Source organism: Rhinolophus sinicus, chromosome 17 (assembly GCF_057876585.1).
Source record: "Rhinolophus sinicus isolate RSI-liver-muscle chromosome 17, RSI-T2T, whole genome shotgun sequence".
NCBI lineage: Eukaryota > Metazoa > Chordata > Mammalia > Chiroptera > Rhinolophidae > Rhinolophus > Rhinolophus sinicus.
In genome coordinates this window covers 187,535,034-187,561,136 of record NC_142517.1, presented here as the reverse complement: position 1 = coordinate 187,561,136, position 26,103 = coordinate 187,535,034, and the positions used below count along the sequence as shown (strand labels likewise).

Genomic DNA, 26,103 nt, shown 5'->3' with positions numbered 1-26,103 from the left:
GAGGCCGCCATATTGAGTAAGAGTCCCGGCTTCTAAGGGGGTCGGTGTGGTGCTGGCTGTTCTGCACAGCAGCCTCGGCGGCTCCAGGGAGAAGGTGAGGTTGTGTTTGGGTGAAAAGGCTGAGGTTCTTTGGCCACAGCAGTTTATTTCTTGATAAGAGTGTTTACTTTTGCCCAGGAGACTCATTCTCCTCTTGTCCTTGACTGGGCGCCGCTTCCCACCCGGCTTCCCCAGGAACCCCCGAGAACCGGCCGGTGAGGCCTGTTAGCCATGGTTTCTGGTCTGCTGGAGCAGAAAGGAGGAGGAAGCCCTGAGGAGCGCTGGCCCCAGTGCGGGCTTGTGGGTGACCTTCCCTCTGCAAGGGAAATGCAGGACCTTCCCCTTTCTGGAGAGGAGGCCGTTTTGTTCCTTGGGAGAGGACCTATGTCAAGTGACTTAGGCCCAAAGACTATTTCCCCCCAAATTAGCGCATACCCGGTACAGTGCATCATTGTTTGGCTGCTATTGCCTTAGCAACCGTCCACGCCTCTGATTGGTTTTTTTGTTTCTTTGTTTTGTCCATTGACTGCGTTGCGTAGCACTTTTTATTCCTTTCACTTGGTCGGGAAACTGAAGGAAAAGACATTTAAAAATGTAGCCGAAGGTCGCACTACGAATAACAAAGCTACACCTAAAAGTTCTTGGGCTCTAGTGCATGTACAGTATTGTAACGTGGATCAGACACAACTCTACGCAAAAGTGTATTGAGGGTGTATAAAATGTAACGTGAACTGTTCTCATGAATAAACGAGGTGTTTTTTAAATTGCCGAATGTCCTTGTTTTCCACCAAATTGTGTGTGCACCATTAAGCAGGGTATTATTATACGGCTGCCAAAGGACCTGCGCTGTTTTAATTTCAGGAAAGTAGAAGTTAGGTTATTTTCGGACATTGGAGATAGAATTCATTTAACAAATAGTTATTGAACGTCTACTCTGAGCTAGAACAGAGTCCATGAAGAAGAATTAAACGGGTGATGGGACCGGGGAGTAGTTAGGAAATTTTAGGTAGGCTAGTCAAGCAAAGTCTCCCCGAGGAATGGCTTTTAAGCCAAAATTGGAAGGATGGGGAGGAGCCAGAAAGATGTGAGGGAGGAGCATTTCAGCCTGAGGCTGCACCTAGTGGAAAGAAGGGAGACACTGAGAATAGTGTGGAAGCCAGAGACTTGCTAGGAGCCTAGTGGGATAGTTCAGGCAAGGGATGATGGTGGCTTGGAATTGAGCGCCTTGGAGGGATAGAAGTGGATGGGTGCAGGGCACGTGGAGGAGGTGGAGTAATATTGTCCCTGAACCACAAAGTGTGGTTCCCACATGATGGCTTAATATGTGTGAAGTACATATCATCAACGTTTTGCAAATATGTGTTTCTTAATGTGGGGGCTACGCAGTATTCCTTTAATGCTGGATTTTCCTTTTTAGGAGAACCATTTTGAGTAGTGTACACAAACAAAACTTTATTTTAACAATAAACATACCTTCCATGAATTTCTTCACAGTCCAAAGAACAGAACCTCTGGCTTAATTAGAGTTTATATTTTGCCCCGATTTTTACGCTGAGGAATATTGATGGATATCCCAAATCTATTCACGTCAACTTTGGAATTTTGACCTTGCCTGGTACTATCAAATATGGTAAACCTTGATCAGTGGCCAAATTCCTAACTTCTGCTGTTCAACTATTTTTCTTGATCTTTCTCTCTGATTCCATACATTCCAGAATATTCAGTGGATTTGTAATAAACTTCCAAGGTAAAGAAATTTCATGCTCATTGTGTTCATCTTATTGAACAAACCATATGCTCCAAAAAATGCCCACAAATTCAGCTACTAAAACTCCTTTGAAGATCTTTGCCGGTGGTTCCATAGTACCCGCCTTCCTGAGTCCTGTTCGTGCGGGGCTGCGCCTGATGATGGATTTTCAACAGATAGCCTAGTTCTGGTTGATTTCCTAACTAAAGTGGGCACTACTTTAAATTGTATTGAGACGAATAATAGTAGTGAAGTTTTTACATTGTGTGAAATATTGCTTGATTTTGAATCTGTCATTAATTCAGTGAATTCAGGTTGACTTTTATATCAATAGATTTTAATAGGACTGATGTGACTCACCTTGGAAATTGGTGATAAGACTATTTGATGATTATTTTCCCAAAGGCATATGTGGTGCTGGTCTTCAGAAAAGGGAAATGACCAAAGTGCATTAGTCCTTGTTAAGGAGCTTACAGTTTAGTAGGTACTAAGATTGATTACTAACAGTTTATCGGGTGGAGTAATGAAGATATATACACAGTGTGTGCAGATAGTAATGAGAAGGAGCACAAAGGAAGAGCACCTTAAAGCTGATCTTAAGTGGCTAATGCTGCCCAAATTGAGTTCAGCTTCAACTGACATTTATTGAGCTCCTACTAATAACAACACATAGCCTAGGAAGTATTGCTTTCTTCCTGCTTTATAGATAAAGAAGCAGAAACTCTTATTTACTAAAAATCACTCACTAGTAGGTGACAGACCTGATGTCTGTAAATTCAATATCACAAATTCAAAATTAATGAATTTTATGAATTATTGAAATCTGAATTCATAAAATTTTTATACATCATTTATAATAGGTATGTAAAACTTTATGCTTAAAACATGTATATGTATTATTTTCCCTCTTACCTTTGAAATTCTTTATGTTGATACATTCTGATCACATAACTTGCATTTTTAAAAGTTACAAATGAAAATATTATAATTTAGATCTTAGCCCATATGATCAAATGAATGAACAAAAAACTGAAAGTTTAGATAACTTTTCTTTCTGTTTGCTTATATATATCTTTAATCGGTGTTGTTTATGTACTCCACTCCCATGTTTTTCAGTGATTATTCAGCAAACCTTTTATAGCAGGGTTTCTCAACTTCCAGCACCGTTGACACTTTTGATAATTCTTTATTATGGGGGACTGGCCTATGCGTTGTAGGATGTTTAGCAGCACCCTGGCCTCTGCCCACTAGACACCAGTAGCTTTCCTCCAGTTGTAACAAGAAATGTGTCCAGACATTGGCAAATGTTTCCTAGAAAGCAAAATTGTCTCTGGTTGAGAACCACTATTTTAGAGCTTACTGTGTGCCAGCCTTGGGTGTAGGCACTGAAGATTGATTCAAGAAGTTCATAATACAATGGGAGTAAAACAGGCATATGAACAGGTAGTTGCAAATGTGTAAGATAAATGTAACTACTCAGTGCTGAAAATGACACTCCAAGGTTGGGGCTTGTGAGAGAGCTCAGAATATCTCAGGAGCATTTAATAGATAACTGTTCAAAACAGAATGTTAGAAGGCATTGGTAAGAAATGAAGGCAGAAAGATAGGCTTTATTTTACATCTGTTAATGATAAGCTAACTTATTTTTGAAATTTATTGTATTACATAGTAGTGTTTTATGTTTTATGTTTGATCATTTGTTGATAGTTTAAAAAACTGCCATTTATATAGAATTAGAAGGCCCAAATTTACCATATTTTGCTGTGTAATGTGCTCCCGTGTATTATATGCACCCACGTTTTTGGCCCAAACTTTCAGGGAAATAAAATTAGCACTACCCATATATAATGTGCATCCTTATTTTCCCTCACAAATTTGGCAAAAAAGTGCACATTATACACGGCAAAATATGGTATACACTAGCTGCTCCTTAGCTCCTTGACATTGTACAAGTCACTGATCTCACTGAGACTGAGTATTCGCTTCTGTAGGATTTGAGGGAAAATATCAGGACTTGTCAATGCTCACTGAAATGATGTATGTGGAGTACTTTTAAAACCATGAAATATTACCAAAAAGTTTGTAAATATGGTTTTCGTCCTACAATAATATAACTCTTCTTTGTTTTATTCTTAGCAATATGTTAAGGATACCTGTAAGAAGGGCCTTAGTAGGCCTTTCTAAGTCTCCAACAGGATGTGGTGAGTAGTTTTTAAATTTACATTTGTGGGTACTATACTTTATCTTTGTAAATTCATAGGTCTATGGAAGATTTCTTGAAAGACTCTAAACTCTTAATTTGTTTTGAATAAAAATAGAAACAAATGACCCAAGTCAAATGGAATAATTTTCAAAATACAACTTTACCTTAACCAGTTACAGAAATTATCATGGAATAGAAAGTAATGGGAACTGCCCATCTATTGTTGCCAAAATAGAAAAAGACTACTTTTGAAATGTGGTCTTCCCATGAACACATTTTCAGTGGTATTAAGTTTCAACTTAAACTTCTATTAAAAATAGACTGCTATATTCTGTTTGGTATTCAGGATTGAAAAAGCTTTTTTCTAATTCAATATTTTAAAAATTTGAGTCGAAGGAAATAGAGGGAAATGGTATAAAATGAGGAAAATTTTTAGGCTTATAAGTTAATCCATTATCCTCTGCTATAGTAAATTCAACTCTGTTAATTTATTTTTCACCTCAATATTTTTGATGGTCAGTTCGAACAACTGCCACAGCAGCACGCAACTTGATTGAAGTATTTGTTGATGGTCAGTCTGTCATGGTGGAACCGGGAACTACCGTCCTCCAAGTAGGCATACGTTCTAATTCTTTATTTCTGTATATATTCTGCTATTGAAAGAATACCAGTTTATTTCCTTTATACTGTTTACTTCTAAAATTTTCAAGATTCCTTAATAAATGCTCATAAAAGAACTATAGGAAGTAAAATTATATGAAAATAAGTTTGACTTGAAATCTTCGCATTTCAAAATTAGCTGTCATTTATCTGTTTCTGACTTTCTTTGTGAACTACGGCAATTCTTTTGTTTCACTTTTGCTTTCCAAACATAACTCATTAAGAAATTTGAAGTTACCTAAAATAAATTATTAGTTACTGTATGTAAGTTTGGGAGAAAAGTAACCTTTGTTGTGAGCCTGTTTGATGCTTTTCACTTTTATGTAACCTTTCTATTTTCAGTAATATTTCTAGGAATATATCCTACAAAGCAGGTGAATGAAGGGTAGTGTGTTCTTGAGTTTATGCCCTAAATTTTTAATTTATCCAAATTCCTTCAGAATTAACAAAGTTGGTCATGAAGAAGTGATGCTTCATACCATCTGCAAGTTATCACAGAGCTAAATGCTCTTTATTCGTTTTAGCCTCCATTTCTATACTATCTGCCAGGCATGGAGCTGTAAACAATAAATATATGATAAAAGTGTATTCAAAGTACTATGCAGAGTATTTTGGCAGGTATAGAAGGTGGTAGAAAGAGAAGTTAGGGACGTCTCATGTGATGCCTGAGATTTTAAAGGATCAATAGATGTTTATAAGTAGACAAGGAAGTTTCAAATAGTTTGGTATTGATGGAACATAAGGTATGTAGAAGATGATATAACAGAAAAGTTATTCCGGAAGGTGAAGTCCAATCATGAAAGAAGATATATGCCATACTAAAGAGCTTGTAGTTTGATCCATTAAAAATTTTCGTGGCTGTTAGCAGTATGACAGTGACAGCAGGGTAATGGTTTGGAGAATAACAAGACTGGAATGAGAGATAAGGAAAGAGTATCTTGCATCAGTGGAGCAGGAAATGAAGAGGCCTAAAATAGATGGTGGCTGTGGGAATGAAAATGAGGGTAGATTCAAAGGAGACTGAGATGTAGATAGGCTTTTAGGAATGAAGGGCAGGCGGATTTTTGTAGTTTCTGGCCTTGTTAGCTTATTTGGGGGATGTATACGGTAGTAGGGGGCAGAAATAGGTTGAATTTTAACTATGGAGCATACGCGAGCAAATGCCTGTTTAAGTCTAAATCTTGGAGAAGTGGAGGACTATCTGGGTGCAGATGAAGGTTTGCATGTAATATGAAATATGAGCTAGTATGAAAGCTGGGACAATATCTGTCTACTATATCCACTGCATCTAGCATACAGGAAGACTTGATACATTTTTGCTAGGTAGTTAAAACATTGGACATTGATGAGATTGCTTTAGAGTGAGGGCTAAGGATGAAAGAACTAACTAGAGGAAATTTGAATACATTTATAGGCTCAGAGAAGGAGGAGTAGTAATTGGTAGAGCAAGACCGATAGTCCCCCTTACTAGGCAGATGGGAACTGGGAGGAGCCACAGTGGGAGTATGAATCCTGGGTGGGTGTATGGATCCAAAGATAGAACCAGATCATAGTCCGCTAGACAGTATGAAGTGGAGTCTAATCCAAAAGAGGAGAACTAGACAAAGAAGTCCAGATGTGAAAGCACTGGGACGGAGTTTGAAGGGAGAATCTTTGTGAACAGTGGTGCAGAGTGGAAATGGGAGTCAAGCTTTTAGCATACCTGAGGATACTTTATCCAGTTTCTTCCACATGAGGTATAGGCATGCTGAGGATCCTTAAAGAGGCAGCTTCAAAGCAGATGGGTTGGAATCAAGAGCAAAGGAGGAAACTCTCTTCAGGGATGAAGAATGAAGATACAGATATTTATAAATAGGATTAATAAGATAGGTAGGGGGTGGCCTCATTTTGTGTGTGTGTGTGTGTTTTGGACAAGACAAGGATGAGGTCAGTTTATTCTAATGGCAAAAGTTTTTTCCTTTGTCTTCTAGGCTTGCGAGAAGGTTGGCATGCAGATCCCTCGATTCTGTTACCATGAAAGGTTGTCTGTTGCTGGAAACTGCAGGATGTGCCTTGTTGAAATTGAGAAAGCTCCTAAGGTACTTGATACCTAAAATTCCACACTAGGCTGTAGAAGGTAGAAAACTTGAAATCTTGCAGCAAACTTTATTTAGAATCAATATAATTATAGTGGAGAAGCTAGCCCTGTTTATTTCTATCTATAAGTTTATTTTTTGTGCGGTTGATTCTCGTCATTTCAAAGCTGGAAACACGTTGATGAAAGTGCTTTGTAAACACAAAGGCTGTATAATTGTAACATTTAAAAATTAAAGGTGACTTCTTACAGCTGTTCATATTTCCAAATGGCTACATGACACACAGCTAGGATGTGGGGTTGCCCAGCAGCACATTGGAAGTGCTCATGCTGTGCCATTTTCACTAGAGGAGAGGGTTGCAGAGAAGAGGTTTAATTTTATTTTGGCTTATACCATTTTAATTGAGTAGTGCCTACTGATCAAAACATGGTTATTTGATGTTCTGTTGCAGAGCCTCATAAAAAATTAAGAAGTAGGATGTCTTACTTATTTCTAAGAGAAATGTAAAGTATCAGATTATCATATGATGGAATATGAAAACTATAAAAATTCTGCCTTCAAGAATACTCCTTTCTTTGCTTGTTTTCAAATGTATAATTTAATATTTTTATAAATCAGGTTAATTATAATTACAAACAAATACAAATACTTACAGATTTTTTTCATTGAAATTCCAGGTTGTAGCTGCTTGTGCCATGCCAGTAATGAAAGGTTGGAATATCCTGACAAACTCAGAGAAATCTAAGAAAGCCAGGTACTGTATTGTTACTTGGCTTAGCAACTTTTCTTAGTGCAGAAAATTGCACATGTCAGTATTTAGACCTTCCTATAAAGGATAAATTCAGTATCAAACTCTGAAGAAGTTAGCCTGTTTGGCTTCTAGAAGCTGTAGAGTAGATGAAATCAGTCAGGTGTGCATGGTTTTGAGCCTAATGTGGGATCCACATTTAAAACTCTTGTTTAGCCACTTGCTCAGTTTATGATAAACAGTGAGTTTGGGGCTTATTGAACTGAGATTATTGCCATGACATATTACTGTATTGTCCTAGCACTGAATGTTTGTTTTTGTTTTGCATTAATGAGTATTTCTGAGGACCATTCAGCAACTTTTGGTAATGTTGTATTATTAAAAGTCATAGTTTTCTAGGTTCTCTAATGATATTTTATTCTAGGCTCCTATAAGCATTTTTTTAGATTATGTGTTCAGTAGTACTCAGATGATAATTATGTTGGAATTTCTGATAATAAATGTAAAATTAATACTGAATATATGATAACATACATCTGTGAAGGTTATTTAAATACCGTATATGTAAACCATTTTATATATTGCATTTCTCCACACAGAGAAGGTGTGATGGAGTTCTTATTAGCAAATCACCCGCTGGACTGTCCTATTTGTGACCAGGGAGGTGAATGTGATCTGCAGGTAAGTAGTCTAATTTCGTAAATCTTTTTGGTTTCAAGTTTTAATTTTGTTAGTAGCATTAGATTATTGTAATCTATTTAAGGACCAGTCCATGATGTTTGGAAGTGACAGGAGCCGATTTTTAGAGGGCAAACGTGCCGTGGAGGACAAGAACATTGGGCCGCTGGTAAAGACCATCATGACTAGATGTATACAGTGCACTCGCTGCATCAGGTAATTCTCTTTCCCCTCTCTCTTCTGTAGTATCACTTGTATACTTATTTAATATTCATGAAATTTGGTGAAATAACAACACTGGAAAGGATGGCAACTTTTATTTGATGGGAGAAGACTGATGTTGTTTTTAATGTTTTTTGCATAGGCCAATAAAATGAATAAGTTGATCATTTTCAGTTAATGTCAAAGTCAATTGGATTTAAAAATCAAAATCTGTAAGCATTAACTCTGTGATAACTTGCTGAGCTATATACATATGATTTGTGCAGTTTTCTGTATATTTGTGATACCTCAATTAAATTAAATATAAGCATTTATTGAATATTTTTTTTATTCAGAGACTATGCTCACCATTGAAAATATACTCATATCTTTTTTGTTTTTAGTTTCAGGTGTACAAAGCAATGTAATAGTTAGACATTTACACTCCTCACAAAGTGATAGCCCCCGCCCCCCAATCTACTACCCCCATGACATTGTATATAGCCGTTACAATTCTGCTCATATCTTGTTTTAATGCTTTGAAAATCATTATCTCTTTATGATCATGAGTAGGAAACGAGGTAATTCTGCTCTGTTTGACCACATTTTTATCTTGAAGGTTTGCAAGTGAGATTGCAGGAGTAGATGATTTGGGAACAACAGGCAGAGGAAATGATATGCAAGTTGGCACATACATTGAAAAGATGTTCATGTCTGAACTGTCTGGGAATGTCATTGATATCTGCCCTGTCGGTGCCCTGACCTCTAAGCCCTACGCCTTCACTGCCCGGCCTTGGGAAACAAGGTACTCATCACTGTATTTTTGACAATTTTTTTGTCCTTTAATTTGTTAGTATTAAAAATTTATTTTAAGATTCATTTTTCTTCCTGAGTCCTAATTGTTCTGGTCTGCTAAGTTTTTATTTGTTTACTTTAAGTAAAACCTTTTTAATGGAAGATACGTGTGGGGACAGAGCCAGGAGTGCAGTTTACAGGCTCTCAGCCTCACGTGGAAAGGTGCTGGTTCAGGTAGTAAATGGCCATCAACTGTGATTGGATGGCCATCAGCTGTGGCTAGCTGGCCGTCAGCTGTAACCAGTGAGCCATTGGCCACTAATATAACTGCTGTGGCTACGCTAGCAGAAAATGGGGGCTAGCAAGAAGATGGTGGCTGAGCCTGCAGGCGGCGCAGTGAGGGTTGCGAACAGTGTTGCTCCTGCTTCCTGTGTCTCCAACCCAGCCGCCAGCGAGAGTATAGTGGTATGACTCCCCCATCTATGACTCCGTGGGTGTTCCTTTTTGGCCTCACCATGTCCTGCGTTCTTATGTGGGGAGCTGGAGCTGAGACCCTGCAGGCCGCCCCTCACGACAATAGGTAATTAGATTGAAGGGTAGGATGAACCTTTGCAAATTAATTGCAGTTTTCTTGGAATTAATTCCAGAGTCCTTAACCACAAAATTATTTTATTCACTTGTTCTTCCAAGGAGTAAAATTGTCTTCATTTAAAAAAAAATTTATAGTTTCTTTTCATTGTATATTAAGTTTTTGACTATGTGTATGTATCATACTTTATTTAACCAATTCCTATTATTAGACATTTAGTTTGTTTTTACTTCTCTGAAGTTGCAAATATATGGTAAACATTGTTATTCATAAATGTTCTTGTATATCTCTGATTCTTCTGATTAAACCAAGAAATAGAGTAGGTGGGTACAACAAGTTGGAATTCTTTTAAGGATCTAGAAACATATCATCAAATTACCCTTCAGTTTCAAACTTCTACCAGAGTATCTTAAAATTCTAGGTGTTAAACCATGTACTTATACAAAAGTATTGGGGATGTGGGGGCAACAGTACATCACTGAGACGTTAAAGTAGAATTTGTTCCCTTCAACTTCTGAGATTCCAATAATACATATGTTGCTATGCTTGATGTTGTTTCACAGGTTTCTGAGACTATTTTCTTAAATCTTTTTTCTCTTTGTTCTTCAGATTAGATCATTTCTATTGACCTATTATCAAGTTCATTCATTCTTTTGCCCGCTCAAATCTGCTGTTGAGCCCCTGTAGTACATTTTTTATTAGTTGCAGGTTTCAACTCCAGAATTTCAATTTGTTTTTTTTTTTATAATTTCTGTATCTTTGCTGAGACTCTACTTGTTGATTCATGGTTGTCTTAGTTCCCTTTAATTCTTTAAACATGATTTTTCTTAGTTCTTTGAACATATTTTAGTATTCTTGTTTTTGTTTTTAAGCAGAGTTTATTAGGAGTTGACCCTGTGTCTGCAGAGCTTAGTAGTCCGACAATGATTGTGTTCAAATAATTGGAGCCAATAAGGCTTCCATACTATACCAGCGGATCTGTGTGTGGATAGAGGAGCGCATTCAAAGTTCAAGCTGTTTGCAAGTTGGCCCGGCTAGTGCATTCCACTGGGCACTTTGAATCTCAGTGTTGTTCAAGAGGGTGTGAATAGCTTGGGCCCTCTCTGGTCTCAGCTGCACATATATGCACGCCTCCACTGGGATGCTTGCCCCCAGCAATGACTACACCTTCAGGCTAGTGCCTTGGGCTCTGTTCTGCTACGGTCTCCAGGACATCTTTGCCCAAAGCTCCAAATTGAGTGAGTCTTCATCTGCAGGAAGTAGGTTCCTATCTTTACAGCCTGCCTTAACTTGCAAAACCTCCAGTTCAGGGTGGTGGAATAGGGGATGAGAACAGCCCCAAGCCAGAACACTGATTTCTATTGTTCCTACTCAAAGTTCAGCTGGTTTTCCAGGCATAAAAGTTTCTCACGATGATGTGTGCTTTTGGTAGATTTCCACTGTGCTGAATTGGTTGTTTTTGTTAATTTTGCTCAGGTTTATTTTTGCTTTTGAAGGGAAGGATTTGTCGAGATCCTTAATCAATGATACTCAGAACTCTCTCACTTCTTGTTACTTATTTTGATACTCAAATTGTCCCAGATTTGGTCCTTTGGAGCTCTTACAGTTGGCTTCTATATTAGATAACAGTTTTAAAGGCATCATTTTTGCATTAGGAGTTTATGTGATGTGTTCAAATAATGAGGTTTTTTTTTTGTTTTGTTTTTTGTTTTGTTTTTTTAGTATTTCCTCTGAGTTCCGTTATTTTTAGAAATTTAGAAAGGAGATGTAAAGTTTTTTGTTTTTGGTAAACCAGGTAGCAGAAACTTTGTCTTTATTCTCAAAATCAACATAGGAAATATATGTTTATTCTCAGAAAGACAGAATCCATTGATGTAATGGATGCAGTTGGAAGTAATATTGTGGTAAGCACAAGAACTGGAGAGGTGATGAGGATTTTGCCAAGGATGCATGAGGACATCAATGAAGAGTGGATCTCTGATAAAACCAGGTATATGCTATACTGTTTTCCTTTTGCGGTAGATTGAAAGAACATTTTATAATTTAATTTTAAAGAACTATCTTTTATAGTTGAAAATTAGTTAATATAGTGTATTATAATCTGGATTTAGTTTATATAGAGAATTGGACAAAACTGACATTAAAAGTCCTAGGTATATCACCGGTTTTCATATTAACTTTGAAAAATATCTCTTTTCCTCCTAAATGGAGATATTGAAGTAAATATGTCAGTGAAGTAAATATGTCAATTGAAGCAAAATAAAAATTACAAATTATTTAGTCTAAAGTGAAAGACTTTATTTTTCTCAGTTGGTTAGAGCATGGTGCTGGTAGCACCAAGGTTGCCGGTTCGATCCCTGCATGGGACACTGAGCTGCTCCCTCCTGAAAAAATAAAATAAATAAATAAATAAATAAACTAAAGCCTTTATTTATAGGTAGTTTGTAGAGTTTGCATTCTTACACAGAAAAAAATGGAGAAAAGAAGCTAAATGTAAGTTAGAGTTTGCACAACATAATTTTGATAAAATAGAGGTATTCAAGTTTTATAAATAAAAATGATTTGGCTTTTCCAGCTATCAGATGTGTTTGTGTTGTAATTTTAAGATTGTTCAGGTAGCTGAAAATAAATTATAAGAATTCAAGCTTTTTAGATGGTGTTTTAGTTTTTAATTGATATTCATAAAATATTTATTAGTTCATCACCAAAAAACCTGTAATGATTATTTCTATCCAGATAGTTATTATTTTATTTGACACTTTAACCAAGACTGTTATTTAAATAACAGTTCTTTTAGATTTTAAACTTGAAAATTGTTGTTGCCTCTTTAGCAAGATTCCACAAACGGTGTAATTTCTGTTACCTAGATTTGCCTATGATGGGCTAAAACGTCAAAGACTTACCGAACCGATGGTCAGAAACGAAAAGGGGCTTTTAACCTATACCTCCTGGGAGGATGCACTCTCTCGTGTAGCTGGAATGGTAAAACATTGAAATATAGAATAAATAGTATTTGTGATTTTCAAGGGACATCTTTGTAGTGGTGAGGGGATGTGTATCTGTTCACTCTTTACTCTTACCAAGATTATCTTTCATTTAACAAACTTTTATTGAGAACCATATGCCCGATATCAGGCTAGATGTAAGGATATGAGGGCCATCAACACATGGTCCCTACCTCCCACAGTCTTGTGGTAGGAAAAGATGCATAATTAGGCAATTATTATATGCTGCTATGGGTACTTGTGCAGGAAATGACATATGAGAGCAGATAGGAGGGGTGCCTAACCAGGGCTACCATATCAAGGGTGCTTTCCTGAAGCAAACTTTTAAGAATGAATACTAGCTTGCCAGAGCGACAATGGAGGGAATGGCTTTCTGGTCAGAGAAATGCAGCATGTATAATGGGCTTGGGGGAATGGCTAAGCTTCAGAAGAAGTTGTATTTCACTGTAACGCCGCATTCTTTACCCTCCAGACCTAATTTTGAGGCCCCTTTGTTCCTAATTTAAAACAGCTTCTCTCCAAGCTGGTGTTACTAGCTTTGGCTCCACATACTCCTCTGCTTCTCATTTTTAGATTATTTAGTAATTGATGTAAAACTTTATTAGAAGTTCCTTGCCTTTTTTCTGCTTGAAAATGATTGCTTTATTGTTTTGCTTTCTGAACAGTTCATTGTGGTCTTTGCTGAATAAAGGCTTCTTAGTGACATCCTTTGCATCCATTTCTAGTTGCAGAGTTTTCAAGGCAAAGATGTGGCCGCAGTTGCAGGTGGTCTGGTGGACGCTGAAGCCCTGGTAGCACTCAAGGACTTGCTGAATAGAGTGGACTCGGACGTCCTGTGCACTGAGGAGGTCTTCCCGAGCGCAGGAGCTGGGTGAGAAGTGTGAGGCGGGGGCTAGGCTGGCTGGCTGGCTTTCTTTCTTTTTTTGCCTGTAAGTTATGTATAAGCCAAAACATCTGTGGCATCAATGACTGAAATGTGACAACTTGGATTCTCCAACATGCCCACCAATTTATTTTCATATGTAGACCAAAGTCAAACCAGGAGCTATTGGAGAATCCAATTATGAGTAAGTATCAAGACACTGTGATGTAATTTAGGAATACTTCATAAAAATTTTTGGTCTAGGAGTGCCATGGGTTTGTTGACTATGAGACTATTCCATGGATTGTCAGTGCATGTTAGTCTTAAAGTAAACTTACATATTTTTAAACTTTGTATTTCTAGCACAGATTTACGTTCTAATTATCTTCTTAATACTACAATCGCTGGTGTGGAAGAGGCAGATGTCGTCCTTCTGGTTGGTACAAATCCACGTTTTGAGGCACCACTTTTTAATGCTAGAATTCGAAAGAGGTTAGTAATAATATTCAGGATTTTAAAAACATTTATATAATACTTTTATATATGAAAAAATATTATTTTAGCTGATTTCTAATAGTGGGAGTAAGACTTCAAATGATAGTTGGAGGGCAGTTTCTAACAGGTCCATTCCCCCTTCACCTCCTATTGATTTTTATATCTTCTTATTTTGAAATAATTCAAGGTGCTTGAGATGGTCTCTGTATACTCATTTTTTGTAACACTGTTCACTCAGATGAACCAGTGTTAACATTGTGTCATATTTGTTTTATTATTCTTGTTCATATATATACAGAGGGTGCCAAAAAAATGTGTACACGTTTTAAGAAAGGAAAAAATTATTTTGAAGTTGTAATACAATGAATGACGTTAGTGTTCAGTCGATCAATTCCATCTTTTGAGCGAATGTCATACTACACATTGCTGTTGTAATTCAATTCAACATCGAAAAGTAATACATAGATAACATCTCTTAAACTGTGTACTTTTTTTGGCACCCCAGTATGTGTGAATGTAATTTTCTGAATTATTTGAAAGTAAGTTGTAAATGTGATGCCCTTTTATCTGTAAATACTCCTTCGTGGATTTCCTTCAAACAAGGGACATTATCTTAAATAATAAAGAATTTAGTATTCATACAATATTATCTAAAGCACAGTTTATATTCAGATTTACCAATTTTTTCATTTCTTTTAGAATAATTTTTTTCCTGCAGGATCTAGTCTGGAGTCATACATTGTAAATACTGTCATGACTCCTCAGTCCCTTTTATTGGCTTTTTTTTTGAAGAACGCAGGCCAGTTATTTTGTAGAATGCCTCTCCATCTTTTTATATCTTAGAAACTTATGACTAGGTTGACCATATAATTTATTATCTAAACTGGGACACTATTGAGAGTGAGACGGGGAGTTGCTAATGACTCCAGGATAACAGGTAAAAAGCAGTACTGTCTCAGAACTGTCACCGCATTTTATAATTACCTTTGGAGGAGCTGGATCCATACTTTCCTGTCATAGAGAATAAATATGAATGATACAGTTTATTTTCATGCAGTATATTTAAATGGTTTTAGTGAGTAATTAGGAAATAAATAACTGCTGTGTGAATACGGCAAAATAAAAACTACGAATTATTTATTCTAAAGTGAAAGACTTTATTTTTCTCAGTTGGTTAGAGCGTGGTGCTGGTAGCACCAAGGTTGCCAGTTTGATCCTTGCATGGGACACTGTGAGCTGCTCCCTCCTGAAAAAATAAATAAATAAGCAGAAGCCTTTATTTATAGCTAGTTTGTAGAGTTAGTATTCTTACACAGAAAATTAAATCATTGATTACCTTTGTGTGTATTTTTGCAACACTTTATTTTGAAAGGTACAGAATAAATTATCTCTGTTAAGGTTAAATTTTCTTAGTGTTTTTGTGCTTTTAACATTTTGTAATGTAAATAGATGTAATTATTTAGCATTGATGAGTCCAGTTACTGTGTCAACTTAGTAATTTAGCTCTGCAAACTTCGTTGTTTTTATTTCAGCTGGCTTCATAATGACTTAAAAGTGGCCCTTATAGGCAGCGCAGTGGATCTCACTTACAGATACGACCATCTGGGAGAGTCCCCCAAAGTTCTTCAAGACATTGCTTCAGGCAGCCATCCATTCAGCCAGGTGCTCTCAAATTACATTATCTGCTCTTGTTGATTTTTTAATATTAACTATTTTTTAAATTTCTTGTTTTTATAATAACAATATGTTCCTACTATTAAAAATTATAGCAATATAGACAAGAACATGGACGGAAGTAAAACATCCCAAATCCCACCAACCTGAACAAATACTGATGAGCTATCATAATTATCTCTCTTGTATAGAGTAAAATGGATGAATAGATGGGCAAACAAACAAAAATGAGATCATATTATACATGCTATTTTTATTTACCAAAGTTTAATTTTACTTGAAATTATCAGAAAATAAATTGAAGTGAAACTGAAAGGATTAAACTTTAACCTTCAGTGAAATCTTTCTTTACTACAGTAGTTATTTTTCCTAAAAGAAATTTCACCAGTCCTACGTTATTACATGACTTTTTCATTACTGAGTTCTTTATTTACAGTCATTTCATTGCTGTCTGTAGATTATAGTTTTTTATTTTTTCAAGAATGGCTTATAGGTGCACTATTCCTTGAGTTCTTGCTTGAGAATATCTAGTATATTATCCTTAAGAGAGCTTTGACAGAATATGAAGTTCTAGGGTCACACTTTTTTTCTTCTCTAAACTTTATAGATACCCTTTTGTTACTGTGGAGAAGCCTGACATCAACTGTATTCTCCTCCAACCCTGTCCTAATTTTATTTTCCTATTTAGATAGTTTTTCCTTGATACTTTATATTTGATTCTCCATCCTTGAAATTTAATAACTTCACCAGAATATATCTTAATGGTGGTGGTTCTTATCACTTTTTTATTGGATATGGTGTGCCTTTCAGTCTGAAGATTAAAGTTTCTCTTTATTTTAGGGTGTGTATATGTGTGTGTGTGCACACGTGCACGCATGTGTGTGCTGGGGGTGGCAATTGTTAGAAAAGTAAGGGGTTTCTGTTTCTCACATAACAACGGTTCTGGAGATAAACAGTTTGACAGATGATGTGGGTTTACAAGGATGTCATCAAGGAAGGAGCCTGCCTTCTTCCTTTGTTGTCTTCACTACATTTGCTCGCTCCCATGTGTTTGTGTGTGAGCTTCTCCTCCTGGCTCCAAGATGGTTGCTTTGTTTATAACCTCAGGTGTAGAAAAGAAGAAAGTGAAGTGTAAAGGGGCAAAGCTAAGCCCAACTCCTTTGTTTGTTTTGAATAGGAAAAACATCGTGATTACAATGATTAAAAATACTTGTTGATCTTCTTTTATCTCTAGTTTTCATCCCCGTGCCCGAGAAAGTGGTTAGTGTTCTTTAGGAAAGTTTGCTTCTGTAATAGTATATTTAAATTACATGATTAATTCTAGTCTCTTCATCAAGACCTCTTAATGCTGAAGATATTAGATCCCCTTTTCTATCTTTTGTCATTTTTCCTTTATTTTTCAGTTTGTTTTATATAATTTCATACAGCCTTTTCTTGTTCTTGTAACAGTCTTATTGTTTCTGGAATGGTGTTCATCTCTAATTTGTTTCTCTTCCAGTTCTTTCCTGAGTTCTGTGATGAAAATCTATTGTGTTATATTCTCTATTATGTCACTTATTTGAGCTTTTTTTAAGTGAGAGAAAAGTGTGTTGTTTTTTATTTTCTTTGAAGCTATTGAAAAACAATTTCTCTGAACTTTTCACATTTCCTTGGGATATTCCTCTTACAATGAATGTCCTCCTCTCTAGGCATAATTCCATGCTGATTCTTTGATTCAGGCCAGCTGTTTATTGAAAAATGATACAGAGGATGGGCAGGAGAGTGAGCTGTACAGTCTACAGCTTCTGATTTTTTTTTTTTTTTTTTTTTTGGTCCTCCACCAAATCGCTAGTTTTCTTTGCTCTTGGGATGCGCTCTCCCCTTAGCTTTTGGCATTTGGAAAGTTACTATGGTTGAAAGCAAACCACATTGCGATCTAGTGATCATTGCTTTCCTCACCACTTCTGCCCTGTCTGGGACATAATGAGTAGAGGGAAGACAGCAGACGTGGTACTTAAGCGTGGTCCCTCCTCTTACACAGTACTACCAGAATCTCTATAGGGAACATTCCCCCGTTTTTCTGGGACTTACCCATAGTCATTCTAACCAAAGGATATTTGGCTAGGTCTTTGATGACCCGTGCTTGCTTTTAGAAAATCTATTTTATTTGATACTTGTTTGACCGTTTTACAGTAACATTGAAAAGATGTTTTGATTAAATCTGGTTGTATGTTGACTAGCAATTCAGAGACATTTCATGTTACAACTAAAACATGGGGATAGCATAGTGTAGATGTCTCTGTTTTTGGTTAGGTTTAGATTTTTTTAAATGATTTTTTAATCAACTTTTTTTTTAATAGGTCCTAAAGGAAGCTAAAAAACCAATGGTGGTTTTAGGCAGTTCTGCACTCCAAAGAAATGATGGGGCAGCAATTCTTGCAGCTGTTTCCAACATTGCTCAAAAGATCCGGATGAGTAGTGGTGTTACTGGTGACTGGAAAGTTATGAATATCCTTCATAGGTAATTGGTTTATGTACTATAAAATTCAAGTAATGCTGTGTATATGTGTTCCTATTACGCTGTCACATTTAGATCTACAAACAACTTAATGTATAACAGCATTATATCAGTAGACAGATGTGAAATAGAAACCTTTATTTTCTATGTGAGAAGAACCCAAGATAATAAACAATATTAAAATTACCTCAGCAGTAAGTGCTGAAAAAATCTTGAAAATCTGTATCAGTATACGTTGGTTCAAAAATAGCAACAGGTGGGGCCGGCCGGGTGGTTCAGGAGGTTAGAGCTCCGTGTTCCCAACGCCAAGGTCACCAGTTCGGTTCCCACATGGGCCAATGAGCTGCGCCCTCTACAGCTAAGATTGTGAACAACAGCTCTCCCTGGAGCTGGGCTGCCAGAGTGCTGCTGAGGGCCACCAAAACAACTGCTTGAACAGGAAGGTGGGGGTCGGGGAAGCGGAAGAAAGGGGGGAAAAATAAAAAATAAAAATAGCAACAAGTCTTTGAGTAAATGATAAAAATGTAAGCTAACATGAGAATTTATCTGAAGTAAAAGTTTTTGCTGGCTATATTGATAATGCAAATTTATTTTAAGAAAGTTGGAAAGAGAAGAAAGAATAGAAATCATCCTTATTTCACAATCTGTAGATAATTACTATTGCTATTTTGGTGCACTTTCTTTTGGTCTTTTATTTCTTTTGTAATTTTTTTTAGTTATATAGTTGAAATACAATTTTGTGTCCTGACTTTGATCGATATTCGTTACCCTAATAAGAATTTCCTCCCGTGATTAGAAATTCTCCATAAATATAAACTTTAATGGCTATTTAATATCATAAATATTATTTTTAGCCATTTCATTGTTATTAACATGTTTACACCAGTGAATGAGTTCCCATTTTACTTAATCCTTAAGTATTATTTCTCAGATTCTTCAAATTTGTTTAAAGATTGGGGCTAATAAGTATGATAGGCAAATTTTTTAAATTTAAAAGTGTTCAAATGCATTCTTTTTTTTTTTTTAAAGATTTTATTGGGGAAGGGGAATAGGACTTTATTGGGGAACAGTGTGTATTTCCAGGACTTTTTTCCAAGTCAAGTTGTTGTCCTTTCCATCTTAGTTGTGGAGGGTGCCGTTCAGCTTCAAGTTGTTGTCCTTTCAGTCTTAGTTGTGGAGGGCGCAGCTCAGCTCCAGGTCCAGTTGCCGTTTTCTAGTTGCAGGGGGCACAGCCCACCATCCCTTGTGGGAGTCGAACCGACAACCTTGTGGTTGAGAGGACGTGCTCCAACCAACTGAGCCATCCGGGAGCTCAGTGGCAGCTCAGCTCAAGGTGCCTTGTTCAATCTTAGTTGCAGGGGGCGCTGCCCACCATCCCTTGCGGGACTCGAGGAATTGAACTGGCAAACCTTGTGGTTGAGAGCCCACTGGCCCATGTGGGAATCGAACTGGCAGCACAGAGCTCTAACCGCCTGAGCCACCAGGCCGGCCCCTCAAATGCATTCTTAAACATTCATTTCAATGTTGTATTTCCCTTATTGGTCTAATTTGGTATTGTCAGTCATCATATAAACATTTTCTAAAACTGTATTTTTAAAAAGAGTTTATTTACATTGACCACCTCTAGATCGTTTTTAGCCACAATTTTTACTTTATTTTTTATTTACTTTTGCATCCATGTCTTTATTCATAGTTGGTTTTTTTTTTCTGAATGAATACTAAATTAATAATTTTTTTTTTTAATTCCCGAATTTCTAACTGTGTGTTTCTGGTTCCGTGTCACAAATGACCACTTGACTAGAATTTTTTCACCTGTTCTTCCATTTAATATTTTAGAGAGGATCTCATCTAATCTGAGTTTTGTCTCTGATAATAACCTGATTTTATATATATATGTGTGTGTCTCTTCCTGTCCACCCGTGGGTTTCTTATTTTTGATGTTAAAAAATTCTACCAGAATATAACTGGGTGATACTCATGTGTCATTACCTTTGCCTGGGAATATCATAGACACTCTCTTTTTTCAAATTAGCATTTTTTTATTTGTTTTTTTCTTTTAAGTTCAAAAAAGCTTATTGGTTTACATTGTTATTTGCTCTCACGCAGAAGTTTCTATTTTGTTATGCATTGGTTGGCCCTTCAGACTTTTGACTCTTTTCTCTCATAATTTTTCTCACTTCTTTTTTCTCTGTGTTTAGATATAATTTTAAAAATTCCATTATTTTTTGAATTTTCATTCTGGAGAGCACTGACACTGTTGTAATTTTTAATTTACTAACCTTTTTAAAATTTTGTTTCATTCTTACCACAAGATACCCTTTTTTATGAAAGTTTACTCCAGTTTATTGAGACATATCTTTTAATGTTTGTTGAAAACATGAAACATATTTTAAACCTTTTTATTTCTTATAGTAAGTCTATTTCAGGGTAAAACACAATGTCTAGTTCTTGGAGGACTTTTTAATTGGCCCTGTAGGTTTTATCACTAATCATTATTGCAAAGGCAAATTTAGGCTTATTCAGTTTATTTTCTAAGGTGAGGTGGGCTCTGTCCTAATTTAGTGTGAGTGTCTGCCCGGATGGATCTTTGAGAGAGAGAGACCTCAAGGCTTAGAATGAGGGAAATTACATAAGAAATACTGTGTATATAGCAGGGATGGGGGAAGGAGCTAAATTTTGAAATTGGGAAGTATGTGTCTTTCAGTTTTGTTCATTTTTAAGGTAAGTTTGGCTATTCTGTGTCCTTAGCATTCCATACGAATTTTAGGATCAGCTGGTCAGTTTTTGCAAAGGATTCAGCTATGATTTTTAATAGGAATTGTATTGAATCTAGAGATCAGTTTAGGGAGGATTGCCATCTTAACAATATTTAATCTTCTAATCCATGAACATAAGATGTCGTTTATTAATGTCTTTAATTTTTTTCAAAACTGTTTTGTAGTTTTTGTTACACAAATCTTACATTGCTTTTGTTAAATTTTTTCCTACATATTCTTTTGATGTTGTTCCGTCAGAGAGTTGGACAGAGCAGCAGCATCTAGTGGGAGTCGGTTTGACCTGCACTCCTAACTTAACAAATAGGCAAAAGACCAGCTAGCTTTATACACAGTAAGTCCTCAGAATGGCTACTATTTCTAGAATGAAAGTTAACAATAGCAAACTAGACCAAAGACTCCCAATTGTTCAAAGTGTAGATATTTCTGACCTATTTAAAAGATTATTTTCTGCTTATACGACTAATATATGTTCACAGAAAAACTTCCATAAGGACATACACCAATGTGCTAATTATAGTTTTCTCTGAATTACAGTTTTATGAGTGGTGTTGCAATTTCTCCCCTTTGGTTTTCAGACTTACCTGATTTTTCTGTAATGACTGTATTTGGCCTATGATGTGTATGATGACTTAACCATATTGAATAAGAATCCACGTAAGACATTTGCAGTTGGCAGAATGTTTTCCAGGATTATTCCATTAAATATTATCTAATGAAGAAACACTGTCCTTAGCACCTTGTTTCTTTGTTTACCATTCTTAAAACAGTAAAAGACTGCTGTTTCTGATTTTGACATCTGTTTTAAATGGGTGAAAAAGGTGAGAGAAGGTTTTTGACAGCCTTGAGTAGAAAATAAACTAAATATCACATTTAATTTTTTATAATGAAAACACTGCAAGAATGCTCAAAAATCCCTAATTGTTTTACAGGATTGCAAGCCAAGTAGCTGCCTTAGACCTTGGCTATAAACCTGGGGTAGAAGCAATTCGGAAGAACCCTCCCAAAGTGCTGTTTCTCCTAGGAGCAGATGGAGGTTGTATCACTCGACAGGATTTGCCAAAGGATTGTTTCATTATTTATCAAGGTATACTTAGCATCTGTGACACCAGAAACAAGAGAATAATCCACTGTGTGTATTAGAAACTGTACAGCAATATATTTAGTGGATTGAATATTTTCCATCCAGGAGTTTCCCACACATGTACCCCAATATTTTTTTAAAACATAATCGTATCATTGGTTTTATTAGGTACATAGTTGATATTGCTATTAAGAATTTTTACCTGATGTGATTTAATAACAGAATTAGAAGAGACCTAAATGCTCCCAGTAACAGGAATTGTTAAATTATGGTTTATTTATACAATGAAATATTATATAACATTAAAATTCAGCTTTTCAGAGAATGTTTAGCATTATGTAACCAGGAGAAAGCACTTTTATATAAAAAGTGTATAAAAGTTAAAAAATCGTGAGTCCTGTTACAGGACATTAATGAATTATATTTAACAATACTCCTTGGACTTTTTATGTTTGACTCATTTTCTTGAACTCTTCTTCATTGCAAATGTAATCAAGTTTCCCTGGAATAATTGGAGTCCAGAGTACCCCTGCATATTTTACAGAGAAAAAAATACGTTACATAACTTTTCACTTCATTTTATACATAGACACCATAAATTTGTAATAGGCTTTTCATGGCACATAAAAAGCATTATGTAATATTTTGCATCTTTAGTTTGCTAAAGTTAAACCAAAATGCATAAACTAAAATCCTGTTCCTAGTCCTATCCAGAGATAATCATTGGTGGTGTTTTTGATGTGCATGCTTCATACATTTTCCTGTATGTATACAAACATGTACACAAATGAGATCAAACTTTATGTATTGTTCTGTAACTTTTTCATTTAACTCAAGTTTCTTTTTTCTTCAAACAGTTTTGTTAAACTATTAACCAATGATAGTCTTTCAGTATACTATTTTCTATAATTTTGTTTGTGCCCTTTTTAGTATTATTACTGTCTTATTCCTGTTCTACACTTTCCGTACCTCCACCATTTTAGTCTACTTTACCAAATTTCACTAATGTTCATCTGAGCATTTCTATTTTGTAAACATCAGGAAAAATAACATATTGGGTGACTGGTTAGCTCAGTTGGTTAGAGCGTGATGCTAATAACACCAAGGTTGTGGGTTCGATCCCTGCATGGGCCACTGTGAGCTGCACCATCCTTAGTAAAAAGAAAAAAAAGAAAAAATAATATACCTACCGGTAGTTGCCCATTATATATGTGTGTATGATATACAAATTTGTGTATTTGCAAATAATAATCTGGGAGATACATACCAAATAATAGTAATTTTCTTTGGGAAGGGAGTTACATTGTGGGCAAGGTGGGCTTCAATTTTTATTCCAAATACTTAAGTACTACATTGTTTTAATTCTTAAACTACTTGTAATTTTTAAAATGGGATTTTAAAAAGATAGATACTTATGTTCACATATATAGTACCTAATCAATTTTTTACTAAACTGTGGTTTGCCGTTTGCCGTCTTTTCACAGGACATCATGGTGACGTTGGAGCTCCTATAGCTGATGTTATTCTCCCAGGCGCTGCTTACACAGAAAAGTCTGCTACTTATGTCAATACTGAAGGCCGAGCTCAGCAGACTAAAGTAGCAGTGACACCTCCTGGTTTGGCAAGAGAAGACTGGAAAATTATAAGAGCACTCTCAGAGGTATTTGTTCTTGGTGATACTGCTAATGGGAGGTTTGACATTTAGCTTGTCAAGGTCAAGGAAGGTGAAAGTCTGAAATGCAGAGATGATTGAATAATCACTGCAGGAAAAAATGTGTTCAAAAAATGGGGATTTGAAATTGGCATTTTTATTTTTGACTTGTCTTTTGGTACTTCTTTTAACTCTTTTTACTGTAAAAAGAAGCATCATGAGATTTAAAATAATAGACAGTTGTCTGTAAACTGTCTACGATCAATAACAGGTTAGCAGAAGCATTCGCATTTAGCATAGCATTGTGTCTTTAATCTTTATTTTATAATCAGTCTGTTTTCTAAATACAAATTTTACCAATGTACTGACAGCTATTTATGAATTAGAAGTTTTGACAATTGTGTTCCCTGCTTAACTACTTGTTTAATATACACACTAATGGACATTAGATTTTTCAGTAGTACTGCATTATTTCACCATAGTCACAGTTATATTATTTGAAATTTTAAAGTTTAAGTATTAAAGATTCATGTCAATTTTTGGGACCTGTTATGTTTAGATAGCAGGTATAACTCTTCCATATGATACTCTGGATCAAGTAAGGAACAGACTGGAGGAAGTCTCTCCTAATCTTGTTCGATATGATGATGTTGAAGTAGCTAATTATTTCCAGCAAGCAAGTGAGCTCTCCAAGGTAAAAACTTGCCTATATATGCAGTTTTTGTAATAGTGTATCCTCTGGTGTAACACTACAAGTTTTTAATACTATTTTTCATCTCTTGCTCCTTTTTTGCAGCTAGTGAACCAGCAACTTCTTGCTGATCCCCTTGTTCCACCTCAGCTAACAATAAAAGATTTCTACATGACAGGTATGCCAATCATGAAAGGTGGTAAGGAATAAGATCACCTAATTTCATTATGATTCCAACCTATTGGTGGAAGTATATGATATTTTTAATCTTTGAAGATTTTCAAAACATCAAAGCTAATATAATTCATATTTTCTGATTTTACTGTAATTTTGGTTTCTGAAATGTAAGTAGAGTTTGAAAATCCAAGAAAAGTTAACAGATTTTTAAATGTAGTGTTTTACTATTACATGAAAAGTCACTGTGTAGTATTTTAGGGAAAATACTCTGTGAAGGTTTTCTTGAGAATTATAGTAGAAGAATCAAAACACTTCAATGGTAAAGCATGTTAAATGGTGCTTCTGGTGTAAATTGTTAGGAATGTTTTTAAGGAATGCAGACTAACTGAAACTTGTTTACTGCAGATCTTACAACTCTTGATATAACATCTAGGTTATGAGGTAGTTGATAGATGATTTAAAATTTTTCTATCTAAAAGTGGGTAAGAGTATATTTTTATATTTTTGGTGCAGTTTATATCTAAGATTATTTTTAATAGGCTTTTTAGTTATGTTATAAAAGGTATGTTCATTGTATAATACATACCTAAGACAAAATAGTAAAGAAAACTCACTCTGATCACACTACCCAGAAGTAATTATATTTATTTTCAACAGTTTGGTTAATCATCCAGGGATATACACATAATGAAATTATTCATTTACTGTGGGGTTTTTTTTTTGACAGCCTTATTGAAATATAATTCACATACCATAAAATTCATTCATAAAGTATACATGCAAGTCAATCTATTTTAGTACCCATACTGTTTTGCAACCTTTTTTCAATAACAGTATACATTCACATTTTTTCCTGTCTTTAATACTTTTCCATAATATTTTTAGTGGTTGCATACTGGCACATTGTATGGCTGTATTTAATTATTTAATCATACCAACACGTACTTAATTAAAAGCATCTAGCTAATAAGGGGCTTATCTTCTGAATTTGTTGGTTGATCTCACAAAATTTACATATGGTTACATAAAATTTACATATAGTTACATAGAGTTTTATAGCCTTTTTTTGTTCCTGAATATGTGAAGTTTTACTATGTATTTTATAAAATTATCGAAATGCACATTTTCTTAATATCTTTCAGATTCAATTAGCAGAGCTTCACAGACAATGGCCAAATGTGTCAAAGCTGTCACAGAGGGTGCCCAGGCAGTAGAGGAACCATCCATATGCTGAAACATCTACTAGGAACCAAGTTTTGCTCCAGTTAATGGACAATTATGTTGGAGTGATTGTTCAGAGGTTTATCTTTTTAACAAGTAATCTGAAAGATGTAATATTTAAGGTTCTACCACGCTTATTTGAAAATGATACTGGAATCATCAAAGAACTTCGAGGCTGCAAAAACACTTACGTATTCTGTGTAAACATTAAATAGTTTAATAAACATGTATACAGAG

The 26,103-nt window shown here is 35.6% G+C and overlaps 1 protein-coding gene and 1 pseudogene across 1 annotated transcript; one reads left to right on the top strand and one right to left on the bottom strand.

Moving 5' to 3' along the window:
- Window positions 1–11: 11 nt before the first annotated feature.
- Window positions 12–26,103, top strand: NDUFS1 (NADH:ubiquinone oxidoreductase core subunit S1). Its single transcript, XM_019726894.3, has 19 exons — window positions 12–94; window positions 3,923–3,987; window positions 4,510–4,601; window positions 6,620–6,727; window positions 7,402–7,478; window positions 8,072–8,153; window positions 8,236–8,366; window positions 8,971–9,156; window positions 11,591–11,725; window positions 12,603–12,717; window positions 13,466–13,611; window positions 13,966–14,094; window positions 15,630–15,759; window positions 18,111–18,271; window positions 21,975–22,129; window positions 23,611–23,786; window positions 24,337–24,471; window positions 24,574–24,646; window positions 25,788–26,103. Exons 2-19 carry the CDS (start codon window positions 3,927–3,929, stop codon window positions 25,877–25,879), a joined length of 2,184 nt encoding a protein of 727 aa, XP_019582453.2. The 5' UTR covers window positions 12–94; window positions 3,923–3,926; the 3' UTR covers window positions 25,880–26,103.
- Window positions 1,696–1,901, bottom strand: LOC141573214 (protein CEBPZOS pseudogene; annotated as a pseudogene).

Coding starts and splice junctions, on each gene's coding strand:
- NDUFS1 (XM_019726894.3), top strand. CDS start 3,927: ATGTTAAGGATACCTGTAAGAAGGGCCTTAGTAGGCCTTTCTAAGTCT. Junction 7,479..8,071: donor GAGAAATCTAAGAAAGCCAG/GTACTGTATTGT, acceptor TTCTCCACACAG/AGAAGGTGTGATGGAGTTCT. Junction 24,647..25,787: donor AAAAGATTTCTACATGACAG/GTATGCCAATCA, acceptor AATATCTTTCAG/ATTCAATTAGCAGAGCTTCA.